The sequence below is a fragment of the Piliocolobus tephrosceles genome, chromosome 1 (assembly GCF_002776525.5).
Source record: "Piliocolobus tephrosceles isolate RC106 chromosome 1, ASM277652v3, whole genome shotgun sequence".
Taxonomy (NCBI): Eukaryota; Metazoa; Chordata; class Mammalia; order Primates; family Cercopithecidae; genus Piliocolobus; species Piliocolobus tephrosceles.
Window position 1 is genome coordinate 169,098,058 of NC_045434.1, and position 10,801 is coordinate 169,108,858.

Below are 10,801 nucleotides of genomic sequence, written 5' to 3' on the forward strand. Positions count from 1 at the left end.
AGGCATGCTGTGTGAGTGTACTGAGGTGGGGTGAGTGTACCGAGGTGGGGGGTGTGTGTGTGTACAAAAGCAGGGCGTGTGAGTATACCGAGGTGATGTGTGTGAGTGTACTGAGGCGAGTGTGTGAGTGTACCAAGGTGGTATGTGTGAGTGTACCTAGGCGGGATATGTGAGTGTACCAAGGTGGTGTGAGTGTACCGAGACAGTGTGAGTGTACTAAGTCAGTGTGTGTGAGTGTACAGAGGTATGGTTTGTGAGTGTCCTGAAGCAGGGTGTGTGAGTATATTGAGGCAAGGCATGTGAAAGTACCAATGTGGGGTGTGTGAGTACTGAGGCGGGTTGTGAGAGTGTACCGAGTCAGGTTGCGCGAGTGTACCAAGGCAGTGTGCATGTACTGAGGCAAGGTGTGTGAGTGTACCACGGCGGGGTGAGTGTACCAAAGCGGGGGTGTGTGAGTGTACCCAGGCAATGTGAGTGTACCAAAGCAAGGCAGGTGTGTGAGTGTACCAAGGTGGTGTGTGTGAGTGTACCTATGCAGAGTGTGTGAGTGTACCTAGGCGGGGTGTGTGATTGCACCATGGTGTTGTGTGTGAGTGTACCAAGGTGGGGTGTGTGAGTGTAATGAGGTGGGGTGTGTGGGTGTAACAAGGTGGGGTGTGAGAGTGTATTGAGGCAGCTGAGTGTACTGAGGAGAGTTGTGTGAGTGTACCAAGGCAAGTTGTGTGAATGTACTGAGGTGGGATGTGTGAGTGTACCAAGGCAGTGTGAGTGTACCGAGGCAGTGTGACTGTACCGAGGCAGGGGTGACTGTATTGAGGTGGGGTGTGTGAGTGTACCGAGGTGGGTTGTGTGGGTGTACCAAGGTGGTGTGAGTGTAACAAGGCAGTCTGTGTGAGTGCATCACAGAGAAGTGAGTGTACTGAGGCGAGGTGTGTGTCTTGAGGAGGCAGTGTGAGTGTGATGAGGCAGAGTGTGTGAGTGTACCAAGGCAGTGTAAGTGTACCGAGGCGGGGTGTGTGGGTGTACCAAGGAAAGGGTATGTGTGTACCAATGCAGGGTGTGTGAGTGAACCAAGGCGATGTGTGTGAGTATGCCGAGGCAGTTGAGTGTACTGAGGAGAGTTATGTGAGTGTACCAAGGCAACTTGTGTGAGTGTATTGAGGTGGAGTGTGTGAGTGTACCAAGGCAGGGTGTGCGCTTGTAATGAAGCAAGGTATGTGAGTATACCGAGGCTGTGTGTGTGAGTGTACTGAGGCGGGGTGTGTGAGTGTACCAAGGCGAGGTACGTGAGTGTACCTAAGCGGGATGTGTGAGTGTAGCAAGGTGGTGTGAGTGTACCAAGACAGGGTATGTGAGTGTACTGAGATGGGATGAGTGTACTGAGATAGTGTGAGTGTACTGAGTCAGTGTGTGTGAGTGTATGGATGCGTGGTTGTGAGTGTACCGAGGCAGGGTGTGTGAGTGTATTGAGGCTAGGTGTGTGAAAGTACTGACGTGGAGCATGTGGGTATACCAAGGCGGTGTGTGTGAGTGTACCAAGGCGGTGTGTGAGTGTACCAAGGCAGGGTGAACGTACCGAGGTGGGGTGTGTGAGTGTAACAAGGTGGGGGTGTGTGAGTGTACCGAGGCAGTGTGAGTGTACCGAGGTGGTTGAGTGTACTGAGACGAGTTGTGTGAGTGTACCGAGGCGATGTGTGTGGATGTACTGAGGCAGTGTGACTGTACCAAGGCAGTTTGTGTGAGTGTACCAAGGCGGTATGAGTGTACTGAGGCAGTGTGAGTGTACCGAGTCGGGGTGAATGTACCGAGGTGGGTTGTGTGAGTGTAACGAGGTGGGGGTGTGTGAGTGTACCGAGGCTGTTGAGTGTACCGAGGCGAGTTGTGTGTGTGTACCGAGGCGGGGTGTGTGAGTGTACCGAGGCAGGTTGTGTGAGTGTACCGAGGCATATTGTGTGTAACGAGGCGGGGTGTCTTGAGTGTATTGAGGCAGGGTGAGTGTACTGAAACAGGGTGAGCGTACCGAGGCGGGTTGTGTGAGTGCACCGAGGTAGTGTGAGTGTAACGAGGTGGAGTGTGTGTGTACCAAGGTGGTGTGAGTGTACCAAGGCAGTGTGTGGCTTTGTGTGTGCTCATGCCTTCGTGTGTCCACATCTGCCAGTGCCTGTGTCTGTGTGCACGTATGTCTCTGTGTCCCCGCATCAGCGTGTGCCTGGCCTGTCTGTGCCTGTGTCTGTGCGTGTGCACCTGCATCCCTGTGTTCCCCCATCAGCGTGCGCCTGGCTTATGTGTGCCTGTGTCTATGTGCCCCTGTGTCTGTGTGTGCTCATGCCTGCGTGTGCCCACATCTGCCTGTGCTCACGTCTGTGTGCAGCTGCATCCCTGCGTCCCCGCATCAGCATGTGCCTGGTCTTTCTGTGCCTGTGTCTGTGTGCACCTGCTTCTGTGTGTGCCTGGGCCTGTCAATGCCCACATGTGCCGGTGCCTGTGCCTGCTGGCACAGATACCAGAGTCTGCCCACGTGTATGAGTGAGCACACTTGTACAGCGGCTCCGAGCAGGGCTTTCTTTGGTTCCCACAACCCAGCCTCCTTTCCCCACCCTGTCCCTGGGATGTGGCTGGTGCTAAGGTCCTGCTGGCCCTGCCGTGAGGGAGCCGCCTCACCACATCAGGGTTCCATGCACACTGGCTCCCAGCAGCCAGTCCTTGGATGCCCCTGGGAAAATCCAAATCGGCCTGAGGAGGGGCAGGAAGCCGGTGCGTGGTGGTGGTGGAGCCTGGGGAGGGTGGAGCCGGCAGGGGAATCTGGCTCCACATCAGCCAGGTGGCAGGAAGACAGGTGGACAGGGGTAGGCCCAGGGTCACCTCCAACTCCACCTCTGCTACCCACCCTGGCAGGGCCCCCACCTCACCCCATTACCACAGGGTAGCTGCTCCAAGGACTGTGTGGCTCAGGCTTCTCAGGACAGGGAAAGAGCCCTTCTCTGGTGTCCCACGGGCCACGGTTTGAATCCCACCCTGCCTCCCTGGCTGAGCCCCAGCCCCATGACAGTGGGCCTCAGAGGGCAGCTGCAGAGGGTGCCCTGCTCCCCTCGTCGGTCTCACCAGGAGCCAGGGCAGCCACTCAGTCTGTGTTTCAGGACTGGCCTGATGGAGCTCACCCCACGGAGCTGTTCCCACACCACCCTTTCCTGGTGTGTGCGAGCTGGGGAGGAAGGCCTGGAATGCCGGGGGAGGTACCAGGAGCATCAGGGAGGGCTTTTAGTCCTCACTCACCATGGATCACTGTGCATCTAGCATGCTCCAGCTAAGGAGATGCAGTTCTTGCTCTTGCTGAGCTAACCTCGCAGAGGAGACGGGGAAAAACCCAGACAGTTATGTTGTAATAGGCCCCAAGAGGTGAGATACTGAAGAATAAGTGGGCGTTTGCAAAGGGGAGTGGGGATGGCTTCCAAGCTGTTTGGAGAGCGGGCAGCCAGCGCCTGGGGCATTGTAAACAGCCTGTGCAAAGGCCCTGAGGCAGTGAAGAGCTGGACTCCCTCCTTCCAGAAACTTAAAGAAGGCCAGTGGTGCCAGGGCACAGTGAGATGGGCAGGAGAAGGAGGGAGGGGCAGGCAGGGCCCACTCGAGTGGGGCTGAGGCATCAAGCTGGGTGAGGCAGTGGGGAGCTTGTCATGGCCTAAGTGCACAGCAAAGCCAGGGTGCGCTTGGCAGGGAGCATTTTTATCTTGAGGAGATGACATTGGCTGCTTCGTGGAGGAAGGTGAGAGAGGAGGAAGACGTGAGAGCACTGTGGGGTCGATGGTGGAGTGGGGGAGGAGAGAGGGAGAGAAGGGTGGGGGGAGTGTTGGAGCATCAACGCTGCTGGGAAGCCAGCCATGCTGAGACCCACGTGGGCCTGTGGGTCTGTCCCTGCTTTACCACAGTGTGCCTGCACCCCCGCATGGGGCATCCGTGACATGCTCTTGTGTCTGTGACCCGCAGGCATCATGCTGGGCCGCATGGGTGACAGCGGGGCCCCCCTGGTCAGCTTCTGCCAGTGCCTCAATGAGTCGGTCATGAAGATTGTGGCAGTGGCTGTGTGGTAAGCCTCCTCATTTACCCACCTCACCCCAGCCAACCCTGGGTGGATGGAGGGAAGACATGACCCCACCCTCTTCTCCCCTAAAGTGAGCAGAAAGCTGTGCCCAGGCTCAGCCCTGGGCCAGGGCCTCCGGAGCTACATGTGTTTCCATGGGTCCCCCAGCCCCAGCCAGGCCTGGCTCCAGCCCTGGGCCCCCTGCCCCTTCCAGCCTGGTCTAAGAGCTCAGCCCGGCTCTGCTGCTCTCCTGGGCTCAGTTTCTCCATCATGTGGAGACTTACCAGCTCAGCTTCTGCAGAAAGGAAAGCTGGCGGTGAGAACCAGCTGCTATTCCTTGGTCCAGAGTTCAGAGTTCAGGAGCTCAGTGGGGAACGCAGAGGTAGGCCTGCCCGGGCGCACTGGTGTAGGCTCTGGTGTTGTTGGGCCTAAAATGGGGGCCTCCTGAAGGCAGGGCGGGGGAAGGAGTGGCAGAGGTTGTCTGGGGCTGGGGCGGTGGAGGTAACGGTATGAAGGACGCCATATGCTGAGCCTGGGCCGGGCACCTTGGCCCAGTCTCGTTCTGTCCTCGCAGGAGCCCAAGGAGGCTCAGGGAAAAGGCCGCGCAGCGATGTGGGCCTGGGGCCGAGGTGTGCCTGCCTGCCTGGTTCCTGAGCCTGGCTGCCCCGCCGCCCCCAGGTATTTCCCCTTCGGCATTGTGTTCCTCATCGCCGGCAAGATCCTGGAGATGGATGACCCCAGGGCCGTCGGCAAGAAGCTGGGCTTCTACTCGGTCACCGTTGTGTGCGGGCTGGTGCTCCACGGGCTCTTCATCCTGCCCCTGCTCTACTTCTTCATCACCAAGAAGAACCCCATTGTCTTCATCCGCGGCATCCTGCAGGCCCTGCTCATCGCGCTGGCCACCTCCTCCAGGTAGCCCCGGGGACGGACAGGACGATGGGGAGCTGGGAGGGGCTGAGTCCTGTCCGTCTGGCCAGTCGTCATGTGTTCATAGCCACAGAACCACCAAAGCACCAGTGTGGCCCACCTCACAAACACGGGGATGGCTGGTGCTAGGGTAACAAGACCGACAGGGCGGGGGCGGGGGGGGACACTTTCGGCCTCTCTCGAGGCCTCCCCGTCCCCGATGGCCCCAGTCCTCAAGCTCACTGAGTCCCTATGGGGGCAGCTTCCGCGCCAGGGCAGACACACAATGCAGTGGATTCTGTGGGAAATCACATCAGCAATGCTGCCTTTTGCCCCACAAGGTGCTTCTCCTGCAGTCGGGCCCTGCGTTGCTCTAGGAGCTGGGCCCGTCCACTGCTGCTGGGATGTCCTGGCTGGGTGCCCTGTCACAACCTTGGCAGTGTTGCTAGACCTCAGGGACTTGATTTGAGCCATGGCTCTGTCATACACTTGCTGTGCCTGGGCATTGCTTTCCTCATGCACAAACTGGGGGAGATTCCAGCTTCCAGCTCACGGGTTTGCTGTGGAGGTTGAGCTCCTCCTTGCCAGGCTGGGCCAGGTGAGCCAGCACTTGGCCTCAAGGATCCCAAACCACAGCCCAGTGCAGAGACCTCGGGAATTCAGAGTTGTGGAAACCACGTCGTTGGTAGAGGGGACAGGAAGGAAGTGGTCCCTCATGGAGCATTTAGTGCTGTGAAGGCAGGGTGGCTCTCCCCACGGCAAGTGTCTGAGCTCCACATTAAGGGAGTCACAGGAACTTAACCCACATCTTTCTGGCACTGAAGTCCTCACTCTTCCCTCCAGCCCTCACTTGGGCCTCAGCTTCCCCATCTGTAAAATGCCCTGCAGGCCTCTGTACGCGGCAGTCATATGACACCCACCCTTGGCAGCAGACTCACCTCCTGCAGGACTCAGGAGGAGCAGATTCCAGTGAAGGAAAGCCCAGGAGCCATTGCCAGGAACACCCTCCTGAGGATAGGGGGTCGGGGGCAGGACAAAGCCCCAAACATGCCAGTTCCCATGCCAGGGGCCAAGCCTGCCAGAGCCACCAGCCCCCTGGCCATCTCCTGCCAGCAGGAACCGCAGCCTCGAGCCCAACAAGTCTGGAGCTCCTGAGAGGCTCTGACGAGTAGAACTGGCCTTCCAGGCAGAGGCCTGGGAGAGAGGAAGACTCGGGGGCCACACCGGCCTGTTTTAGTCCCAAAACTGCCAGTAGGAACTCTCATGACAAACATAGTAACCATAATAGCCATGGTCACCATCGACTGAGTGGGTACAACGGGCCAGGTGCTGTCCAGGCCTGTAGTCGTTTAATCCTCCTAGTAGCTCTGTGACCCCGGTCTTTTTGGGACAAAGATGCTAAGGCACAGGGTTCAGGAACTTGCCAGGGCCACTTGACAGGAGGCTGGAATCTAAGCCCAGGCAGCCTGGCCCAGGGCCCTGCTGCTCAGACTTCCATATCCCTCGGCACAGCAGTGTGACACGAGTCAGCCCCGCCCTCTGGGCGTCAGCTTCCTCATCTGTAAAATGCACCCAAACACCGCCCTCATAGGAAGAACCAAGTGAGAGCACTGCAGTGCCAGCGGTCCTTCCCTCCTGCCGGAGCAGTGTCGCAGGAGCACAAACACTCCTGGCGGGGTGGCTGCCTAGGGTGGGGTGAGCTTCCCAACGGAGGCCCTGGCCATCCTGGAAGAGGGTGCTGGGCAGACACCGGCCCCTCTAACCGTAGCTCAGCCACACTGCCCATCACCTTCAAGTGCCTGCTGGAGAACAACCACATTGACCGGCGCATCGCGCGCTTCGTGCTGCCCGTGGGTGCCACCATCAACATGGACGGCACTGCGCTCTATGAGGCCGTGGCCGCCATCTTCATCGCCCAGGTCAACAACTACGAGCTGGACTTTGGCCAGATCATCACCATCAGGTGCACCCTGACACTGCACCTGTGTGGATGGGGCGGGGGCTGGAGGCCTTGAGGATTCCCAGGCTCCGAGGCCTGAGGGGTCTCTGAGATGAGCAAACCTGGGCTTGGGGCACGGCAGGCAGAGGGCCAGGGCTGGGAGCTCCAAGCCTGGAGGACAGGCTGGGAGGGAGGGCATTGCTGGTGGGCACAGGGCAAGCAGAGGCCAGGGACAGGATTCAGGACCTCAGAGAGGAAGCCAGTGCTGCAGGAGCCGAGGAAGGGGTGCTGGGGTGGGACTGAGGCTGACGGAGCCCTCACAGGCTAGCCAAGCACACAGGTCTGACCCTGGAGGCCAGGCCCCAGAGGGAGGCAGGCAGAGCCACGTGGTGGTCAATCAGAGTCCCTGGGCAGCTCCATAGCAATATAGCTTCCTGGAACCCACAGAGACACAGCTCCAGACACAGGTGTTTGCACATCCCCCAGGGGTTCTCCTGAGGCTAGGAATGGGGGTCCATGGGGCTGCAGGACTGTGAGGAGGGACTTGTCCCTGAGAGCTTCCTGGTGTGGCATTCCTACCCACCCCCCCACCCCAAATGGCTGTCCCAGAGGCCCTGACACTCCACCTCTTCCTTGGAGCCAGACCCTGACAATGCACCCCGCCCCTCCTGCTGCTCCTCTTCCCCTTCCCACCCCCTGCAGTATCACAGCCACTGCAGCCAGCATTGGGGCAGCCGGCATCCCCCAGGCCGGCCTCGTCACCATGGTCATCGTGCTCACCTCCGTGGGACTGCCCACCGATGACATCACCCTCATCATTGCCGTTGACTGGGCTCTGTGAGTGGACTTTATCTCCAGCTCTAGCGCTTTGGGAGAGGCTGACTTCAGGGTCAGCAGGATCAGGGTGAGGGGCTGAGTCCCTTCCCCAGGGTAGAAGGCTGGGGACTGCCCTGCTTGGCACCATGGGAGTGTGCTACTCATCAGCACAGGCCTGGCTGCATAGTTTGCAGAGTCCAGTGTTCAAAAATGAAAATGTGGAACCCAGTTCAAAAACTGTAAAGGCCAGGCATGATGACTCACGCCTATATGTCCCAGCACTTTTACAGGCCAAGGCAGGAGGATTCCTTGAGCCCAGGAATTCAAGACCAGCCTGGGCAACATAGCAAGATCCCCATCTCTACTAAAAATTAGGAAAAAAAAAATTATCTGGGAGTGGTGACACGTGTCTGTAATCCCAGCTACTTGGGTGGCTGAGGCAAAAGAATTGCCTGAACCCGGGAGATGGAGGTTTCAGTGAGCCGAGATGGCGCCACTGCACTCCGGCCTGAGTGACAGAGTAAGACTCTGTCTCAAAAAACAAATAGCAGAAAAACCTATAAAGAATTTCAGGACAGAAACAGCAGAGGATTAAACCAAGCCTGACACTTCTAAGCATGGGGACCTGTCGAACCCACAGCTACATGCCAAGAAACTGCTTCAATGATGCCAAAGGGTGGGCTTGGGAGGAGCCAGGAAGCCATCTGGCTACAGGCTCTGCATGACAGCTGATCACCGGCTGTGCTGTGCTGTGGTGGGTTGAGCACTGCCCTCTTCCAGCTCCCCTTCAAGTGCCCACCACTCATCCCCCACCTTGGCTCACCAGGGACCGTTTCCGCACCATGATTAACGTGCTGGGTGATGCGCTGGCAGCGGGGATCATGGCCCACATATGTCGGAAGGATTTTGCTCGGGACACAGGCACTGAGGTAAGCGCAGTGAGGTCCAGAGGCCGCCAGGAGGGTGGAGCCAGGCGGGGTGGGCAGGGCACTAGATCTTCCACCAACCAGCTGGGCAGCCTCCAGCCAATCCCTCCCTCCATGCCTCTGGGCCTCGGTCTCCTCATCTGTTACAGGGTGACTAATTCCTCTAACATCTATTTATTGAGCACCCGCCGTGGCTGGCGCTGATACAGACACAGGAGGAACAGTGGAACAAAATATGATAAAATTCCCCGCCCTTGTGGAACTTACACTCTAGTGTAGGTATGGTCTGTCCAGTTTAGCCACGATGTGAGCATTTGTAGGTTTGTGCAGGCTGTGTGGGCTTCAGGCTCCTTCTACAGGCAAATGGAGAAGGCTGTCCCCGCATCATGGAGAAGAAGCTGAGGTCAGGCAGGGGAGCCACTGATTCCCCAGTTGGACCCTGTGGATTAAGTCCCTTCCTCTACTAAGGCAGCTCTAGTGGGAGGCAGGACAGCTTGGGAACAGGAGCCCAGGGAGGCTGTGACCTGCCGAGGTCACACAGCATGTCTGTAGGAAAATCCATCTTGTGGTTCCTAGCCCTGAGCTCATTCTGCCCCACTGGCCCTCAGTCCTGCCTAGTGTCTAACCTTGTTCCCTCCTGCTGCTACCAAGGCCTGTTTCCCTTCACCAGAAACTGCTGCCCTGCGAGACCAAGCCAGTGAGCCTCCAGGAGATTGTGGCAGCCCAGCAGAATGGCTGTGTGAAGAGTGTGGCCGAGGCCTCCGAGCTCACCCTGGGCCCCACCTGCCCCCACCACATCCCCGTTCAAGTGGAGCAGGATGAGGAGCCGCCCGCTGTGAGTCTGGACCACTGCACCATCCAGATCAGTGAGCTGGAGACCAATGTCTGAGCCTGTGGAGCTGCAGGGGCAGGCGAGGCCTCCAGGGGCAGGGTCCTGAGGCAGGAACTCAACTCTCCAACCCTCCTGAGCAGCCGGCAGGGGCCAGGACCACACATTCTTCTCACCCTTGAGAGGCTGGAATTTACCCCGCTTGACAGAAAATGGATCTCAGAGAAGGGAAAGGCCGCATGGGGGAGCCCCAACCAGGGAGTGATGGGCCCGGCATTGCCCGAGGCCCTGCTGTGACAGTTTCCCCGGTGTGAGCGCAGTGAGGGCAGCTGGCAGGGGTTATCCGGCCCCACTTTCTGGATGACAGAGCTGAGGCCCTGAGAGCCGAAAACACTTGTCCAAGGTCTCACGTTAAGGTCAAGACACTAACTCAAATCTTTCAAGCCCCGCCTCTCCTCTTGGAGGACAGGGCAGCCTGTAGCTGTGTCCAGTCCCAGGCCCCACCCCGTAACAGGTGGCCTCAGCCACGTAGCTCTCCCCAAGGGGAGCAGCCCAGGGCTGAGCCCCACTGCCTTCCCCAGGCCACAGTGCATCCAGTCTCCTGTCCCTCCACGTGTCTCTTGCAAAGCTCCTTGGATGTGGAGATAGATGTCTTTACTAGAGTTGAAAGGCCCCCCTGACACATCCAGGTCAGCCTCCCACCGGATAGGTAGGCAAACCAGGACTCCGGGAGGGAGGTGCAGCCAGGATGCTCTGGTGGACCTGCCAATGGAGCCCTGGTGTCAGAACTCCCCAAAGGACTGTGCATCCAAGTGGAGTCGGGTTTTCTACTCCTTTCTGTGTTTGCAAATTCAGTATTGACTAAATAAAGTTATTTTGTTTTTTACTTCTCGTGGGCTTCAACACCTTACGCTAGCCAGCGAATATATTAGCTACCGGGCTAATTAATACAGGCAGCCAGAGTGCAGACGGGCCTGTCTGGGCAGCCAGGATATGGACAGGCCTATGCAGGTGGCCAGAATCTAACAGGCTTGTCTATGTAACTGGAGTGTAGACAGGTCTGTCTAGGCTGCCAGTGTGTGGACAGGCCTGCCAGTGTATGGGCAGCCAGAGTGCAGAGGAGCCTGTCTTGGTGGCTGCAGTAAGGACAGTCCTATCTGAGCTGTCACATGCAGAAGACAGAGTACAAGCTAGCCTACCCAGGAGCCTATCTCAATAACCACAGGGCAGCTGGGCGTTGTCCAGTGTGGACAGACCTCTCTGCCGTGGTCTAGGCTCTGCTCTGCAGGCAGGGCCTTGAGATCGGTCCC

At 58.2% G+C, this 10,801-nt stretch overlaps 1 protein-coding gene across 4 annotated transcripts in view; it reads left to right on the forward strand.

Moving 5' to 3' along the window:
• The window catches only part of SLC1A7 (solute carrier family 1 member 7), a 54,485-nt gene extending 44,110 nt beyond the window's left edge, over positions 1-10,375 (forward strand). The window contains exons 6-11 of one of the 4 annotated variants that reach the window (XR_002725326.3): positions 3,982-4,081; positions 4,754-4,987; positions 6,778-6,944; positions 7,623-7,757; positions 8,563-8,665; positions 9,333-10,375. Coding sequence is in view for 3 of the 4 variants with exons in the window: in XM_023186971.3 (XP_023042739.1) it covers positions 3,982-4,081; positions 4,754-4,987; positions 6,573-6,944; positions 7,623-7,757; positions 8,563-8,665; positions 9,333-9,551 (1,163 nt within the window). In the remaining variant the exon portion in view is untranslated. Of the gene's footprint in view, positions 1-3,981; positions 4,082-4,753; positions 4,988-6,572; positions 6,945-7,622; positions 7,758-8,562; positions 8,666-9,313 lie in introns of all 4 variants that reach the window. The other 3 variants (XM_023186971.3, XM_023186979.3, XM_023186988.3) reach the window with 3 other exon arrangements.
• Positions 10,376-10,801: the final 426 nt, after the last annotated feature.